This window comes from Ananas comosus, linkage group 2 (genome assembly GCF_001540865.1).
Source record: "Ananas comosus cultivar F153 linkage group 2, ASM154086v1, whole genome shotgun sequence".
Classification (NCBI taxonomy): Eukaryota; Viridiplantae; Streptophyta; class Magnoliopsida; order Poales; family Bromeliaceae; genus Ananas; species Ananas comosus.
Window position 1 is genome coordinate 15,880,508 of NC_033622.1, and position 19,240 is coordinate 15,899,747.

General features: G+C 35.2%; 2 protein-coding genes and 1 long non-coding RNA gene across 6 annotated transcripts; 1 reads left to right on the forward strand and 2 right to left on the reverse strand.

The window, feature by feature from the left end:
* LOC109704871 (probable fatty acyl-CoA reductase 4) lies at positions 70–6,117 on the reverse strand. 2 transcript variants are annotated; one of them, XM_020225652.1, is made up of 10 exons: positions 5,995–6,116; positions 5,744–5,847; positions 5,036–5,238; positions 4,749–4,849; positions 3,865–4,039; positions 2,909–3,070; positions 2,741–2,822; positions 1,414–1,680; positions 763–887; positions 70–473 (listed from the first exon to the last, which is right to left on the reverse strand). In XM_020225652.1, the coding sequence occupies exons 1-10, from the start codon at positions 6,071–6,073 to the stop codon at positions 305–307; spliced, it is 1,467 nt and encodes a 488-aa protein (XP_020081241.1). In that variant the 5' UTR covers positions 6,074–6,116; the 3' UTR covers positions 70–304. The 2 variants fall into 2 exon arrangements, with proteins under 2 accessions (XP_020081241.1, XP_020081248.1); XM_020225659.1 differs by lacking the exon at positions 5,744–5,847 and having other exon boundaries at positions 5,995–6,117.
* Positions 3,954–6,322, forward strand: LOC109704904. Of its 3 annotated transcripts, none has more exons than XR_002214524.1 (3): positions 3,954–4,058; positions 4,420–5,348; positions 5,712–6,322. It is a non-coding gene; the product is annotated as an uncharacterized LOC109704904 (long non-coding RNA). The 3 variants fall into 3 exon arrangements; XR_002214526.1 differs by having other exon boundaries at positions 3,984–4,072; XR_002214525.1 differs by having other exon boundaries at positions 4,034–4,603; positions 5,252–5,348; positions 5,712–6,211.
* Positions 13,389–13,773, reverse strand: LOC109728189 (nuclear transcription factor Y subunit B-6-like; the record flags this gene model as incomplete). The annotated part of the gene is given in 2 exon segments (XM_020258545.1): positions 13,389–13,685; positions 13,687–13,773. Coding segments are annotated over 2 exon segments (384 nt in total), but the record flags the coding sequence as incomplete, so codon positions are not given.

Sequence of the window (19,240 nt, forward strand, 5' to 3'; positions counted from 1 at the left end):
TTCGGGTTATTTTACGTGAATCGATCTTGTATTAAGATTTTTTTTGTACGGAATTAGTCTCAAGATACGTAAACTTAACTGCATTCTTTGAATTCCATTGCATTTTACATGATGAACTTTTTGAACCAAAAAAAGGACGATACATTTTGTATGGTGTGGCGCATAATCAAGATTCTAGTAAGAGAAATTGCATAATGATAATATTTTCTTTTTTAGTGCACACTGTTAGTAACATAACACATAGCTTGATTTTCAGGAAAATATTAGACATAATTTGAAGCTGCACCCCGAAGCCTTGGTTCTATCATTTTTTTGTTTTCTTGTCTGCTCTTATTCCATACTTGAATATGCCTGGAATGTGAATGTCTGTGAGGTAACTTTCCCAGTCAATGCTCTTGGTATCAAAGGCAATCAATTTTTTATCCCTCTCCGCTAGCGAGGATGTGAGTTTTTGCATGTTAGTGTCATCAAACCTGTGGGTGGAATTAAATGTAAAATGTTAAATTAGTGCAATGTAAGTAGATAGAGGTGCAGTACACTGATGGTACGAGGGGTCTCTTACATGGTAACTACAATGCCGATAACCATCAATAAGTTTACTTAGACAACTATTTGTGCAACCAAACAATTATTGCCGCAACAACGTAGTTCTGATTGCCGCATAGCATTAGCTTTTCTTAACAAAGATACAGCATGCGGTGAAAGAAGAAGAAGAAGAAGTTTAGAAGATCAGAGGAGAAGAGTTGAATTGTTCTGCCTCACCTTCCATGGAAGAAAGTATAGGGTTTGTAGCCTTTAACCACTCTTACTGTACGGTTGTATTGTCTGCTGAGACGATTGTATTGACTCCGTGCAGAAGAATGCAGTGCTCCTAATACCCGCAGAACCTTATCAGGAGAAAACATTGCTTTGAGAAAATATCAGGTGCATGTAAGATACATAGATATGCAACATTGTTAGTTTTTGTACTACAGAGAGCTAATACTTGTAGTTCGGAATTTTTCTCATTTATGTCAAGCGCGAATTCGTGCTTTTTCTGGCTGCACCATTAATCATTTCTCTGAGTTGACTTTTGACTTTTGAGGCCTACTCTTAGTTTCTACTTGGTTTTGCTAACAAGTACTGCTACTTATCATTCATGTTGCTTGATTTGACTTGAGCTTACTCTTACTTTAGCCTTTTGCATGGTTTGATTTGAATGACCTTGGTAGTCTCAGACTAGGGTTTTGGCCCATTTGTTAGCTTGGGCTTGGATCAGAGCTTTAGTTGTCAGCCCCAGCCAACATCGTATTGGCTAATTGGCTTCGCTCTTGTGCCAGCCATTTAGCTATATGCTAGTGCATTTTGGGGTTGTCTTATCACAAGGTGGATATACCGTGTAAAAAGCAGCATAAACTATTAAATGTTACCAACCTGAAGAGGTAGTTTGTTTCGTACAACCATATATATGTAGAAGCCAGTCATAGTTGTCACAAAGTACGGCTCTTTCACCTTGATGATTCTGCCATCACTTCTGATGCAGGGATTCCTCAAGAAGTACCTATAAGCCTCTTCAGCCAGTTTACCAATTGTTATTGGATTCCTTGTTGAAGAGCCTATCTGGTAGATGAACACCGATGATTCTTTATAGCTGCTGGCTATGATTGTGAGCATTGCATTTACTACAAGGTCTCCAGGGACCTGTATAAGTTTGATAAGTTTTAGCCTCACATACAAGCTTCAAGATTTACAGAGTAAGGAATTCAGTACAATGCTAGCGATGTAGGAAATATTACACTTTTTTTTTTTTTTTGTTTATGATACCCTTTATGTGAGTAGGGGTATAGATTTCAAGTGTCAGCTTTCGATTTAATGGCCTCTGAGGTTCCTAAATTGTTTTATTAGAAATGGTTAGATCATGTATTTCCTAGAAATCTAGAAGGAAAATAGAGGATGTCACTGCTGCATGAAAGATGTTTGACAAAATAACTGAAAGGACGTCATCATCATCATCAGCTCAGTTCCGTTCAAGCATTTTAAACATACAAGCGCATCATTTCAGGTTTGGATATTTTCAGGCTAAACTTTTGTTATGAAATTTGTAACAAAATTGCCCACTATTGTCCATTCTTGGTGCATCACGGCTCCTTCACGATGGGTTTCTCATTTCTCAATAAAAGTGTGAATTTGAAGGTTTCCATTATGTGGTTGTTTTCCTACTTCTGTACATGTTTTATAGCAACCGGATCCTTGTTGTTGTTCATATCAGGTTCAGGCGGTTGCAGATGCTGTCCCATGTATTTAATGAGATTTTTTTGGCAGGGTTTCTTGTGGCCTGTTTATTGTGTTTTTCAGGCATATGGATTCTTACTAATATGACTTCTTATTTTTGATTAGAATGTTTTGTAATTGCAATTTTGTTAGCAATTATGATGCTTTATCTATTTCTAATTTGGTGGGTAAGATGACTCTCAACTCTCAAGTAACTGCTTAGTTTAGTCATCCTAGCCAATATTTAGTCAACAAAGTTGCCATGCATCTTTAAAGTGAAGATAACAAGAATATTATGTTAGTGGAAAATTAAACTTTAGCATCTCTGAGAAATTAACAAGGAAACCTTTTATCAAATTAACATGCTGCATAGTTTTTTTTTCCTTGTTCTGTTTGTGTATAGAGATACAAATCTCAAAGGCAAACAATATACATACCCTAACTAAAACAGAGCACCAAAGAAATATAATATGCACCAAAGATAGCATACCAAGTCCAAGATTGTTGTGACATCTGCAGGTATATATTTCAGATGTCCCATGCCATAGCCAGTGATAAATGCATCAGTTGTTCTGCAATTACCCATTTTTAACTTCAATTAATAGATCTTAGGAATTAGCAAATAAAAGCTCAAGGTTTAAATTTCAGTCAAGCTGACCTTACTCCCTCTATCCATCCAGGAAATGGTTCCTTCCAAGTACTTGTAACTATGGTTGGGCGCAATATAACAAGGGGAAGGTGCCGCCTTAAGTCGTAAAAAAGCATCTCTCCCATTGCTTTTGTAAATGTGTAAGTGTTAGACCACCCAAATGTTTGAGCCCTAGTGTGATAGCAAGTTTCATCATTTAATTTGAAATGAGAATATTGACTGAAAAGTTACTCCAGCTTAATAACAATTAGTTTCTCCTGTTATGGCTGCAAGTTTAGATTTTTTTTTGTCCCTGCTAATCTAGTATGGTTATAGTATTATCAATAGTATCATGTAGCAGAGTTTTTGTTAAAGGATTTTAACTGTTAAATATAAAAATATTTAAACACCGTTCTCTACAAGTTTAAGCTTTTAGAGTACGACAGTTGTTTCGTATTATTTAACTTAGTATCAGAGTATAAGGTCTTGAGTTCAATTCACGCCAAGCTTCTAGCATTTTTAATTTTCTCTCATTTAATTCAAGTCCACGTCATGGGTTTTGCAAAAAGTCTCGAGCCCAGACGCGAGGGGGAGTGTTAAATATAAAAATATTTAAGCTCCGTTCTCTACAAGTTTAAATTTTTAGAGTACAATGGTTGTTTCGTATTATTTAACATTAACAATCACCATGTAGCATTTGGGTTTTTTTTGGCTTAGGAGTCCTGACAACTTATTTGACTGTGCAACTTTAAATTTTGTAAATATTTTATAGTATGTTCAATAATTATATGTGAGAATGATCAAATTAGCGTCATGTTGTCCACTTTCAGTATCTTCCCTTTTCATCGCAGAATCTTTTATCTTGAAATGTTAATATATGAGCTTCAAAGAAAAAATGAGCTCCAAATCAATGCTAATGAATTCATGCAAGTATTATTTATGATTCTTCAAGGAAATAATGAACAAACTAAGTAAGTTTCTCGTACCTTATCAGGCCTAATTTTTTCATTGAAAGCCTTACAGTATCTTCTGAAGCTTTATTGTCAGTTAACTCCTTCAGTTGTTCTTGTACCAGTGCCATCTCAGCTTCAATGTCAAGGCCCTTCACAGCTGAAAGTGGTTGTTCTAATAGGGCGCCTTGATTGTCTGGAGTAACGTAAGCTGAAGGACAAGTGCTAGAGTAAGCTCATATTGGTAAAAATCATAGATCATGCATCCAATAAGAAGGATAAAAAATTTGAAATTTTAAGTTTGGAATTAATATTCTAATTTTTAACATTATAAGATGAGTCAATTTTGTGAAGTGTTTTGTAGCCAGTAAAACCAACCATTACTACTGTTGATATCTTACATATTTCTCTTTCTGTTCTCAATGGCGGCATGCTTGAACAGACCTAAAGTATTAGCTTTTTTATCTGGTGTTTCCCGCAATACTAGATTCTTGCTTTTTGCAGTTCTTATCAGAATTCTATTCCACTGTCAACAGAAAATGATCTGTTCGCTGCTTTTAGAATAGTGGGTGGCATTTGTTTATTACGCAGGGTATATGGGTGCCGCAAGCAACCACCTCAGAATCCAACAGAAAATTGGTGGTTCATCTTGCATGTAAAGGCTACTTCCAACATGCTTGCAGTTGGAGGGTCTTCGTCGCACTAACATCTAGTTCATTGTTGTTTATGATGTTTAAAGAAAGAAATGATCAAATTTTGAAGTTCTTGCAGAAGGGTATTCTCCAACTTTTTCTCTTTTTATTTTTGTGCATTTATTCTGTTACTTTTTACTGGTACACAAGTACAGCCTCGCTGGTCTCTAACATAAGTATCTTTAATATGGTACCAAAAATAGATGAGAAGCAACTTTTGGCGCTTACCAGTTGAAATATGGAGCAGCATCTTCAGTTTCGGACATCTCATTGCAAATGCTGAAATATGCTTTACTCCAAATGTGTTGATGCCCAAAGCTGTATCATACCTATTGATATTTCAAAACAAAATTTTCTGTGAACAACATAAATGAGTTCACATGGAAAGGTGCCATGCGACTTTTTAAAGCTTGGAAACTCGTTGCCACTAGTGCAAATTACAAGGATTTACATTTCCTTCTTATTATAAAAGGTGTCAAGGAGCAGAAATTAGAGGTCACCATATTGTTTATTACCTTTCGTTAAAGTCTATGTTTGCCGCTACATGGACGATGACATTAATTTCGCTCCAGAGGGTTTCTTTAAGTTTGTCTTCGTGTATTCCCAAATCCTCAAAGGTAATGTCTCCTGCCAAAGGGCAGACTTTGTCCCAGAAGTATGAAGGAAAGTTCCCTTGGTATTTCTCTTCCAGAATTTCAAATACCTCAGTTTGCATAACCTACATGTTGCAGGTATTACAATGCAGATGACACAATCCAGTAAGGAGAAGCAATATTAGCAACAATGGTTGGATGATAGTTACTTTACTAATCCTTCATCGAGAAAAAGGTTTCTTTTGGTTTTCAGTTGTTTTCCTGGAGCATATCAGTTATTTGTCTTATAAAGTTAAGTGGGTAAATTACCCAGTAATCTGATATCGCAGAGTTTGCTTCAACAAGACACTTGGTTCGTGATCTTTGTTATGAATTATTTAGTAGTGAAATACCCCCATGGATCACAAACTTAAAGACTTAGCATATAATATTATGTACTAAATAGTATACTATGTTTTGCAAAACATGTTGAAATAGAAGCAACTAGTTTGCTAAATATTGTACTATGTTTTGCAAAACATGTTGAAGAATTTAACTAGTTTTGAATTCTAGTACTATCTAATCTGTGCTAATTAGAGGCAACTGTTTTGCGCCTCAGACTTTTGTGTCTTTGTTAGGCATGATGCTAACCTCAGTTTCCACACGGCGCTTTGCGGAAACATAATCAGCTGCGCGCACCAACAGGTAAAGCTTCTTCACCTTCGGTTGAATTCGAAGTACCTTCTCCAAAAACACTTCATTCAAGAAAAAGGGGGGGAAAAATAAAACAAAAGGCTGTCAGGGTTGCTTTTATCAATTCAATACGAAATGCTTATATGAGGAGCAGAACTTCATGTTTGGATAACACAGTTAAAAACTAGGCATGAATATATGTATATTACACTTTGCTATGAGCCCGGTGGCACCGGTGACGAGAAGGCTCTTGTCCTCCAGATAGTTTGCTACACTCTCCGGCTGCATGATTGTGAGAAACAGGAAAAGAGGGGCAAGCGAGCAAAATATGTCTACTTGAATTTGAATACCTCATATGAATATATGCGCGCTATATATAGACAATGTTGTTATATGTCAATAATCAAGCTGGTCATTGTGCATTTACTGAGGATTGAAAGTGTACCGTAATGTTTTTGCTTTTGAGGTGGACTTAAGATTATCCTCAAGCATAACTGTGGCACCCTACTTTTCACATGATCACTTATCTTAGATTTATTCCGAGTCCTATCATGCTTAACTTTTTTAACCTTTTGAGTCTTATTACTGTCCAAAATATTATAGCTGGATTAAGTGATTTTTTTAACCCTATTATACTTAATATATAGGATTATTTTAAATCCTGAGGTGTCACATTTCTTTCCTCTTTAAGCGTGCCGTATTATATCCTATATTTGTTAATGACATTATGGTTACTATTAATTGTACCATGTTCCATGACATTGAAGTTTACAACTTATTCCTATTATATCTTAGAGCAGTGCTATCTATACACTTTTTAAATTATGTGTACATCTTACATTTTATTCATTCAGCAACTCATATTTTTCAGTTGTGTTATCAATTCTTTTGATATTAAAAATATATTTAGGAATCTTGGAATGCATGGGGTGTAAGATTTATAATGTATAAATGCATAGATAGTATTTTTTGTATGAGTATGTCTTGTGTGCTATTAGGAGTACGAAGGCTTTCGTGCTACTAGGCCGTTTTCGACGATGGAGCTTCTGAATCAACGATCGGCTCTGTTAGATTAAAATTTATAGCTATACAAGTTTAACGTTGTAGAAATATTCAAATCAGATAAAATTTTAATTTTAGTCTAACGAAGCCGATCGTCAATTCAGAAGTTTTATTATCGAAAATGGTTTTGGCGCACGAAGACCTCCGCGCTCCTAATAGCACACAAGTCCTATTTTTTTTTTTATAGCTAATTATAAAAACTTAGATAGGTTGACTTAGTATTAAATTGTTTGTGAAAATAAAAACCGTTGCATAGCCATCAATTTTAGGTGGTAGAGTCCCAACAGAGACTATTAACTAAACACAATATTTTATTATTTTTTGATCAAATCGAGGATCAGCTTACTGATCATGGAGGATCAGCTTACGTGGTAATCTAACTGCTACCAACTAAATTAACTTGTCGAATATCAAAGACGACAAGTTAATTAGATGTTGGATTGATAAACAAACTATCGTGTGTAAACTAATTCATCAGCACCACCCTTAAGTTACATTTTAAAATACCCTTATGATTACTCATGTTTTGTTTATGCGTTAGCTGCGTGTGTGTGTGTGTGTGTGTGTGTGTGTGTGTATTCTAATGTGACAAGAACCTCAAATTAGGTGAGTGCAGATCTTAGCCTTTTAGCAAGTGCCTAATATGTAGCTTCTTTACACCCAATTCATTTGGTTTTGCATTTCTCTTGCTGAGAATTCACATGAATTTAATTTGTAACTGTGGTTACAAATTGTAATTAACACAGGCTCAAAAAAGAGTCAAAACATAGAGTATTAGTCCTTTTTCTTGTGAGCAATTCTACATGTACTTCATATAGAGCCTCCAAAAGTCAGAGGTGCAGCAGTTAGCATAAAAGCCTATTATTATTATTATTATTATTATTATTTCCCTCTCTTTCAGAATACAGAGCTTGTCTCGACGTATTCCTACCGCAGCTGAAGTTCCCCTACCTAAGATCCTTCAGAATCGAGAGCTTTGTCTCGATGTATTCCTACCGCAGCTGAAGCTCCCCTACCTAAGACTTTGAACGTAAGATTCCCCCAGTTTATTATAATTGTCGCCATTTTCTTCTCATGTATCCGCACGTTACGACAAATAAATTTCACAGAAATAAATAAATAAATAAATTTTAAAAAAAAAACAGCACAAAAAAATAAAAAAAAAGTTAAAAATAAAAAATAAAATTGAAGAAGAAGCTGTTGCTGTTTACCAAACATGACTTTAGCCGATCAGCGCTCTAAACGTTACGGTATACATATATTTTGAATCCTCTCATGTGGTACTCCAACCCATTTTCTCACCCAGAGTGGCAGATTCAAAAAAATTTCATAGTAGGATCAAATATATAATTAAAAATTTACTAAGAAATAAAAGAAGTAAACTAGTCACTAGTTTTGTATAAACAAAAAATATATCATTACTATTTACAAAAAAATATATCATTACTAATATTGTATAAACTAGGCAACGTATTTTAATATTCAGAAAATAATGTATAATAGTCTTATTGGTAACAACGTCAAATATATCTTTTTTGAGTAATGCTTCTATACTTGTTTTTTTCGTTACCGTTCATTCACTCCTATTCAACAACTCAAATTTAATATTTTTAAAATTGTGACCTGCAATAGCAGGTCAGTTTGGGAGAGGTACTGATTACCAAGTGCCTCAAATAAGGGTATTTTTGTCTTTTAATACATGAACAATTTAATCATTTTATCTCTACTATATTATCAAAATTTTTATTCTCTTTTTGGTCCTTTTTCTCTCTCTATCTTTTCTCTCACATTTTGACATTTCATACCAGGAAAGTTTCAAATTATTTGAAAACATGATTTTAAAAGATAATTTTTCTTTTCTTTTTGTTTAATTGTTTAATATTGCAAATGAGTTTAATTTTAAAACTCTAGCAGTTAAAATGTCATTCTTTTAAAACGTTTATTATCTCTAACGATTATAGATTGTTCTTAATCTTATTCAGTTCAATAAATCATATTCTTGATAGAATAAATTAAGGTCTGATCAGTCGAATCAATTGATTCAATCTAGTTTTTAAATCATTGATACTAATTTAATTAAATGAATAATAAAAGTTAAGAAGCTAATTGTAAACTAAAAGGTAAGGAACTAAAATTTTAAAAATCAATTAAAAACTAAAAAATTTTAAAGGTAAGATTCAAAATCAATTTAATAAATCAAATTAATTAGGTTGATCAAATTGATAAAATATACAAATAGCCTAGATCTGTTCAATATAAATTTATTTAATTTATCTACAATTTCTAATTTTATTTACTCTAGTAAAACTCTATATATGGTGAAAATTTATTATAAGCTTAAAAAATTAAATTATACAGTCTAAATTTATTTATTAGTAAATTTAAATTACACTATACTTTTTAGATTTATTGAAGGTTTTTGTATACTTTTTAGATTCTAAACTTCAAATTCATTTTGTTTTCAGCTTATATTTTAAATTAAATATATGATCTTATAATTTTAAAAGATCAATTTTCACTACTAAAATTTGAATTAATTTTGTCCATATAATTCTATTTTAAGAATAAATTTGAATTGTACCCTATATTTCTAATCAATTATCCACATTAAAATTTTTAAATAGTGATAAAGAATTAATATCTAATTTAGAAAAATTCTTAAACTTTTTATAAACATATTAAATATGTTGAATTTAATATTTGCCCACATTCAATTTTTTAAAATTAGTAATACAAAATTAATATCTAAGATGAATTCATAATTTTGTTAAACATATTAAATATGTTAAATTTAAATATTTACCAACATTACAAATTTTTTTAAATACTGATACAAAATTAATGTCTAAAGTAGAACAATTCTAAATTTGTTTTAACATATTAAATACATTTAATTTATAATTTTTTTACATACATTCAAATTTTTTTAAATAAGTGATACAAAATTAATGTCTAAGCTATAAAATTTTAAAAGTTTTTTAAACATATTAAATATGTTGAATTAAAATATTTACAAACATTACACATTTTTTAAATAGTAATACAAAATTTCTCTAACTTAAATTTCAATTTTTTAATTTTAAATATTTAATATTTAAATTCAGCATATTTAGAAATAAAACTATTTCTAAAATACCTATAATTTAAATTGAAGCCTAAATTTTAGAAGCACTAAAATTTCTAAAGTAAATGCCTAAATTAATGCCTAAATTTGGTAATCAATCAATTCCCCTAATTAGTGCAAATTAATACGTAAATTTAAGATATCAATTAAAAGCTTCTTTAAATATTGCATAGTTTAATTATAAAACTAACCTCGAATGAAGTAACCCTTTTACCTGCTAAATATTAAAATTACATCTTTACCCTCTAACGGAGTAGTGGTTTACAGCTTATATAACGGAGTAAGGGATGTCTATTTAGTTAGTACAAGAGGGAAAAAAGAAAAAAAGGGTTCTTTGTAAATTCTAACTTAAATTTTATTTTGTCAATGTTCTTTGATGAAGAACCTAATTAAAAATAATGTAACAATTTTATGCTAAAATAATATATTTTTAGAATTATATATATTTTTTTGTATTTGTTCTTTTTTTTATTAAACAGGGGTATACTTTTTTTTGTATTTGTAATGTGGATAATTCTGACTAGATGTTTGTTGTTTCCAGTTTGTCACGGACTTAACGAATTTGCTCGCAAAAGCCCGTGCGGCGCTCGCCTTCCTTCGCGAAGTGAGCAAGCCTGCCTCTCTACTCGACAAGTTAGGACCTCACTCGCCCTAGCCTAAGTACAAGAGAGAGATAAGAAGAAAGCTCTTCTATTACTTCAACTTGAGAATACAAAAGTGGATTCTGAAATGAGAGGGGTGGAGGCCACACTATATATAGGCCACTCGCCGCCCATAAGCCAAATGAAAAGGTGCCAAATGGCATGAAACTACAAGCCAAAAGGGGAGGCCAATAAATACGCTACGGTCTCCCAAGAGTCATAATAAATATGCATAGAAACTCTAAGTACATTAATGGCTACCTAGAAACCCCAAGGGACTCTTGACTCCTCGGCATCCGCGCCAATCAGCCTCGAGATCCACGTAGAAGCTTCCAGAAGGTTCCAAGCCAAAACCTCCGTCAGATGTCCGCTTTGGAGTTTGGGTGATTGCAAAGCGAAATCGCGGAGAAAATCTTTGTGCCGTGACAATCTCCCCCACCTATTGCGCAGACGCCCTCGTCGCGCGCTGGTGTTGGAAGTCATCGATGAGCTTTTGATACTTCCAGAGAGTGTCGGCCTTCTCCCAGCTTGCCTCGCCATGCGGGAGATTCTTCCACTTGACAAGGTACTCGACGCTCCTTGGGACTCCGCGACGCCGAATGGTGCGAGTGTCCAGCAAGGCTTCGACCTCCTTGTCGATTGCAGTGGTCATAGTGGCGGGAGCGCGCTGCGACACGCCCCGGCTCGGGTCCTCAGCGTCTTCATGGTAGGGCCGCAGGCAACTAGCATGGAAAACAGGATGTATCTTCAGGTTGGCGGGGAGTTTCAGTTTGTAGGCTGCCTTGCCCGCTCGTTTGATGACAGTGAAAGGCCCCTCGTACTTTCGCAAAAGCCCACGGTGTACTTTGCGAAAAGCCTTGAATTGTTGAGGTTGCAGCTTGATCAACACTCGATCTCCCTCGGCAAACTCCAAGGGTCGTCGCTTTGCATCGGCCCACTTTTTCATTCGGCGGGCCGCCTTCTCGAGATAGGCTCTCGCAATGTCCCCCTTCTCCTGCAAATGAGAAGTGAATTGGAGAGCCATTGGGCTGCGGCCCTGCTCGCCCGCAGCAGTAGAATGCGGAGTGAGAGGTTGCCTCCCCGTTGCAAGCTCGAACGGGCTAAGGTTGGTGGACTCGCTCCGCCGCAAATTGTAGGAAAACTGGGCAACATCCAGATGATGCACCCAATCCTTCTGGTTGGCACTGACATAGTGCCGCAGGTACTCCTCCAGTAGTCCGTTCACCCGCTCCGTCTGGCCGTCCGTCTGCGGATGGAAACTGGTGGAAAAGAGCAACTCCGACCCCAAGATCCGGAACACCTCTGTCCAGAACTTGCCCGTAAACCTAGGGTCTCGGTCGCTCACAATGCTTTCGGGGACGCCCCAAAGCTTCACCACATTGCTGACGAAGAGCCGCGCCGCTTCTTCCGCCGTGCAATCCGCTGGTGCCGCNTCCAGAAGGTTCCAAGCCAAAACCTCCGTCAGATGTCCGCTTTGGAGTTTGGGTGATTGCAAAGCGAAATCGCGGAGAAAATCTTTGTGCCGTGACAAGTTGGAGTCCTGTGACAGTGGAGAAGAGCCATGAACACAACTGTATAAGCAAGTTGGTATGTTCTTGTGAAAGTCATAGAGGCCCCTACCAACGCCCAAAGAGCACCGAACTATGCCTTTTGTTTATTTTATGCAAGAGAATAATTTGCTGCATGTTTTCGACCTGGTCCTAGTTCTCAGCGTTGCGTTTTGCCGCGTTGATTGCGTTCATGAAAGTGACGGAAAGCGCATGCGAGGTTGCTTTCGCAGCTGCGGCCGAACTGCAGCACCGGACCTGCTGTTGTGCTCTCCTTTCTGCTTGACGAAGTAGCGCACCATTTGTAGTCGCAGTTCTCGGCGCTGAGATGGATGTCAGTAACAACCATTATCTGGATTTCCTTCTCCTTCTTCTACCTCCCCGAAAACCTCTAATCTCGACATCTCTGATCGTCTTTTGTTCTCTAATAGTTTAAACTTTTGAAGAACAACAATTACTTCATAAAACTCTAATCTTCGCCTCCCTCGCCCTCCCCCTTAAATTTTTAAAGGATTATTTCATTTCATATTATTTAACATATCTAAATTTATCCTGAAAGGGAGGAGGTATTTTAGTAATTTCAATGCAGAATTATTATTATTCTTTTTAAATGCAGAATTATTTTAGTAATTTCAATGCAGAATTATTGTTGTGGTTGAATTAAAGTCTGAGCCCATATAGAAGCCCAATTGTTGGAGACCTGCCGAGGCCTCTAATGACTCACTTTTCCTCTCTTTGGTACCAAATTCATATCGAATTAAATATTAGATTTTTAGTTTTTTCAAACTCAAAATGGATTTTCGGTTTTTTTTGGGAAAAAAAGAAGAAGAGAGAGAATTAGGAGACTCTAAAATTATTAATTAACATAGAGACACACACCACCACAGGGCAAAAGCATCATCGATCTTTCACTCTTCATCTCGAACAGAACATACATACTACTAGTTCATAGTACAAATCTCTCTTTGCCCTCGCTGACTAGCTTTTCATATTATTTTGACTTGCTCCGGTTCTCACTTGAAGCCAAAGGGATGATCAAAGTTCGGCATTGCCTGCATCGCCGCCGGAAAGAGCTGTGAGGAGCTGCTCCCGCCGCTCTCGTGATCGGGGCCTCCGAACACTCCCCGTGCCGCGTAGTACCCTCCCACGGTGCCGTTCCCGTAGGCGTCGTGCCCGAGATACTGATGCATCTGATACTGCTGCACGGCGGGCACCGCATTCGCATTCGCATTCGCATTCGGATTCGGAACGGCCGCGAAATTCTGCGGAGCGTGCGGAGGCGGCGGCTTGATTACAATGGGGAGGCGGTGGTCGCCGCCCTCGAGCTGGCGGTATTGGCGGAGGTAGAGGGCGAGGGGGTGGACGTAGTCGTCGAAGCCGAGCTTGGACATGGCCCAGAGGACGTCGTCGGCGGTGATGGTCTTGCGCTGCTCGCGCTGGCACCGCTCGTTGGCCTCGCCCGTGATGAAGCTGATGTACTCCGACACGCACTCCTGGATCGTCTCCTTGGCGTCGCTGGAATCCTTCCGATAGGCCAGGGAGCACACCCGGGTGCCGCATGATCCGGATCACGTTCGCGATCGGCATGACGGTCGCTGCTGCCCCGACCCTCATACCGTAGCTGATTTTATTGAATTCGCATCTCGATCGCCGCAGCACCACCACCCACACCGACCATATTGCCTGCAGATTTAAGTTCAATATAATAATACATATATATATATATATATATATATATATATATATATATATATATATATAGTGAAATAGAACCAAAAAAAGAGGAAAGGGGGAACGAGTGGGAAACGGGAATATATATCGTTGTTGCCAAATGACAATTGCGCCGTCGAGTCGCCGCGTTCAGGTGCTTTAATAAGAGTGGATTCCCAGGTCCATTTAAAAAAGATATTTAAAAAAAAATAAATTAAAAAACCACAAATATTGTTGACTTTATTATCTGCACCAGGCGCAACCCATTAACTGTGCACCACCCTGAGCCTCAAAATTAATGTTGGTGTTCTAATGCGTGCATGGTCATGCAGTTTAACCACGAAAATGCTTTTATATTACAAATGACAACACATCAGTGAATGTTTGTTTCACAATTAATGTTGCACAACAATGAACTGTGTATTTGATTTAATTGTCCAGTTCTGCAAAGCGGTTCTCCTGTACATTTTATGTTCTTTTAAAAACTGAGATTTGGGGCTTTAATTAATTTCGTTAATTTGACTTTCTCCTGAGTCATCTTCATAATCCATTTTTCTCTGCCGAAATAGTAGAGAGAAATTAGAGATGCACGAACAATACTATTTGTACACTCAAAAATAGATATAAATTTTATATCTTTTTCATCCATATATAAATTTTTACACATGCATTTTATCGCTCTTTTTTTTTATAATGCTAGAAATTTTTTAAAAAATGTCTAAACTATTGGACCAACAAAAAAAAAAATGTTAGATGTATAAATAGCATTTTTATATGTCAAAAGGAATAGAAATAAAAAAAAAAAATTTGTTCAGTAAACTAAAATATTTGAGTATTTCCATTTGGCAATGGAGAGGAGCATTAAATGAGCATAGAAATCAGTGTGCATGAGACATGCATGCCAGGCAGGCGTGCCAGTCATCCACCCTTCTTTCCAAGCAGCAAAATTAAACTTCGACTCATTAACCAAACACATCCTTAATTAACACCAAAGTAAATAATGTTATTAACAATAATTAATAACCCCCCCCAAAAAAATCATAAAGATTATTTAGTTACAACGGCAAGGTGGCTATATTGGGAAACAACAGCGAACTATATCTAAAGATTAAAAAAAAAAAACCCTTGTTAATACTGTAACCAAATGTGAGAGTGATCGATATAAACGTTGGTGGACTCATAAGTTAAGAAACTATACAAATCATCGCGTATTCTGTAGTGTACAAAAAAAAGGAAAAAAAAGAAAGAAGAGATCAAAGAAGCTAATTAAGATACTATATATTCAGAAGCAAAGCAAAATAGACACTAGAGATGAAAAACCAAAAGGAAACTGATGAAATACCAAATACAGTTCCGTGTGCTCTAGAGATTTTGTAGAATTAGTTAATAAAAGTGGGTTTGATCATAGGGTAAAGAAACAGGGGAAAAAAGAGAAAAAAAAAAGGCGGAGATGATGGAGGTGAATGTGGGAATGGCTCGTCGCATTCCACATGCATGCATGCAATGGTTTTGGAAAATTAGCCATTGATGGGATTTAGCAGAGTTATGTATGAGAACAAATAAATTACGGTGCTACTCATGGATACACACACACACACTGCGTGCAAATACACACACACACACACACGCACACACACACTGCGTGCAAATATATATACACACACACGCACACAGTGCATGCATGTAACTGGGATTCATATATACACTATATACATTACCGGAGTTGTTGGTTCTTTGGACCCCATTCGAGCGCGAGTATCCTGCATTACCACCTACCATTTCTCTCTCTCAGTTTCTCTCTCTCTCTCTCTCTTTCTCTCTCTCTCTCTCTCTCTCTCTCACACACACACACACACACACACACACACACACTCGAACACACTATGACACTAAAAAGGTGGTGGTGGGGGTGGCGGAGAGCTCAACGTATCCCATATATAATGCTCTCGTGTTGGAGAGTGAACACTCGTGAAGGGCACGTGGCAGTACCAGAGCACGCCGCAGGAGAGAGAAGGAGAAATAGTTAGTGCGTGCACCTGGTGTATTGGAACGTTACATACACCCACCCTGAGTAAGTTATTCCATTCATTTCATTAAATTTTGATATGCTCAGAGGACTACACCCCCAGATTAATTAGTAGGTGTAAATTTTACACCTGATCTTAGAAAGTATTTCATCTCTCCAAAAAGTGTGAAAAATATTTTTTTATGGAAAAAAAAATTCATGAAAGAGATCATTTTCTACATTTTTTTCGGATAAAAATTTGGAAAATAAAAATACTATATTTTTTTTTATAAAATCTGAAAAAAAAACTTATACAAGAACTATTTTTTTCTAGCAATTAAATAGAATGAAATATATTTTTCTAACTTGAAAACTAATTTTTGGAATATTAATTTTCTTAAATAAAAAATCTTTTTTGTTTCTCTGCTCGCTATATATCTAACCTTCTGTGAGCTCTAAAATTCTTTAGGGTAAGATTTATATCTATATATAATATTAGGGTTAAGATTTTTCCAAACTAAATTCTTATTCAAAAGAATTTAATTAGGATGGAGTTTTAAAAGTGGAGATGTATGGATACACCTGGTGCAACCAATAATTTCTCAAGAGAGACTAACTGAATACTTAGATTCTAATCGAACGGTCCATATCTGCCTATCAACCTGATTGAGTTTTTTTTTTTTTTCAAAAAAGGAACATATACAGAGAATGCTTCGGTGTGGTGGACTCACATGATATATGTAGGTAGGGTCAAAATAATTAATAGCGGGTTTACGGTTCCTTTGAATCCACTGGCGTTTGGAGATATCTTCGGTGGCCGAGTGCATTGAATTAGTACAGGATTTGGAAGTGGAGTGGATCCAAAATTGGTTAATGACTTTGACCGAGTTCGCATTTTTTAATTAACTTTGGGACCTTGTTTGAAAATATATTTAATTTCCAAACATAACTGTAGATTTACTATTGTGGAATCTTTGGAAAAACAATTGAAAATGCTTTAAAACTCTACCTTTCCATGCATGACTTCAATAGAGAATTAACAATCCGCCCACTTGGAGGCCTCAGATGTCTCATCTATATAGCTTAATTTATTTTTCTAATGAATGAAACAAATAATATATTATTTTTTTATAAAAAAATAATAATTATATTTTTGCAAAAAAATTATATCAATGATTTATTGATTTAATCAATTTCTAACCTGCTTACAAAGCTCCATCGACCCCAAAAACCTTCTAAATAATGGAATTTAGGGGATTAAAGTAATCGATGACCTTAGATACATTATATATAATATATAGAGTTGAGCTAGAATACTATCGGTAGTAAAGCAGCATTTTACTACGATTGCTTTCGATGATAGAGCTCCAAATTGACGATACGGTCTGTTAAAATATTTAACCATTTAAACTACTAGAGAATCAAATTTCACGGATTTCAATGTTGTCTTTTATCTATCAAGATGAACAGAAAAATAAAATGGCTGAAAATGAATACTCTTTAAAAAATGATGATAGGAGTCTTGTAATCAAGATCAAGAGTAAGATCTTGTTTTAAATAGTTTAAAGAATTTTCTAATAAAAATTCAATTGATTGTGATATCTTTACGCCGTTAAACAGAGAAAACGCTTCTTATCGACCATTAAAATTATAAATTTTGAAACCTTTGATCATTAGGCAAATATGTCCGAAAAGGATTTGAAATTATTCTAAACACTTCAAGTGGTATAGATCATTCCAACAAGTGCCGGTATCCCCAATTTGAAGATCTTCATCTATCGAAACAAATCTGTAGTAAAAACGGCTCGTTTACTACGATAGTATTCTAGCTACAACTCATACATATATATATATATATATATATATATATATATAGAACTAGGTTAATATATTATATACTATTAATAGCATCAAGTCATTGGTGCTACCAAGTTTTTGGCCATTGAATTAAGAGATGTGCAGTTAGGATGATGTGGTCCCCCCTAGGATTGAGTGGGTGGTTTGTTGAATAGTATGATTTAACGGGTGAAAATGATCAAAAGGGTAGATCTAACGGCGGAAAACTTGGTGCTAATATACTATTAATAGCATTAAGTCATCGGTACTACCAAGTTTTTGGCCATTGGATTAAGAGATGTGCGGTTAGGATGATGTGGGCCCCTATAGGGTTGAGTGGGTGGTTTGTTGAATAGTATAATCTGATGGATGAAAATGACCAAAATGATAGATCTAACGGCGGAAAACTTGGTAGCACCAAGCTATTAGTGCTATTGGTTTTTTAGCCCTTAGAACCCTTGGATTGAGAATAGGTGGTTAGGATGATGTGTGCCCCCTAGGATTGAGTGAGTCGTTGGTTAAATAGTATAATCTAACGGGAAAAAATAATCAAAAGATTAAATCTAACGGTAAAAAACTCGACGGATCAAATTCTTGGTGCTATCGATAGTACCCTAGCCGGACTCTCTCTCTCTCTCTCTCTCTCTTTATATATATATATATATATATATATATATATATATATATATACACACACACACACACCAACCGAATGCACTAATGTGGCGTTCGGCTTGATATATTCCAAACTAATTATTGTAGTTGAAGCTCTACTACAACAAGGCTTAATTGTAATATAGTTAGAATTACGTTCAGTTTCAATTGCAATAGTTGAAAAAAAAAAATTTCCAACAAAAAAATATATTTATCTTTCTATTCACCTTTTAAATAAAAAAAAATCATTTTTTCCTCCATTAGAGTAATCTCACCACTTTATAGACGACGTGGTAAATTTGTATAAATAGATTTCTTTACTATATACAATTAAAAAAATTATTTATAGTTATAATAATTTTTATAATATTCAATGAAACAAAATGTATAAAATTATAATTGCTATATTTTGCTATCTTAACTATAGGTAATCAAAGAAATTATTTACAGTTACAAAAAAAATATATTTATAGTTACAATATTTTCTACATAACCAACCAAATAAAAAATATATAATTATAATTGGTATAATTTTTATTACTATCTAATTAGGGGTTTCCTTGAGTGCATTTTATTCTTTAATTTTCAAAAGGCTTAATTTCATACAATTCTCTACAAATATAATAAATTGTAAATATATTATTACAAAGTTCAACTATAATTAGGGGTTTCCGTGAGTGCATTTTATTCTTTACTTTTCAAAAGGGTTAATTTTATATAGTTTTCTACAAATGTAATAAATTGCAAATATATTATTACAAAGTTCAACTTTTATATTTTATTCTTACAAAAGTCCTGATATTTTTAAATATATCCCTACCGTTAGAAAAATTTAGTCAACATAGATTAAATATTTAATCCTGATTAGTTGATGAT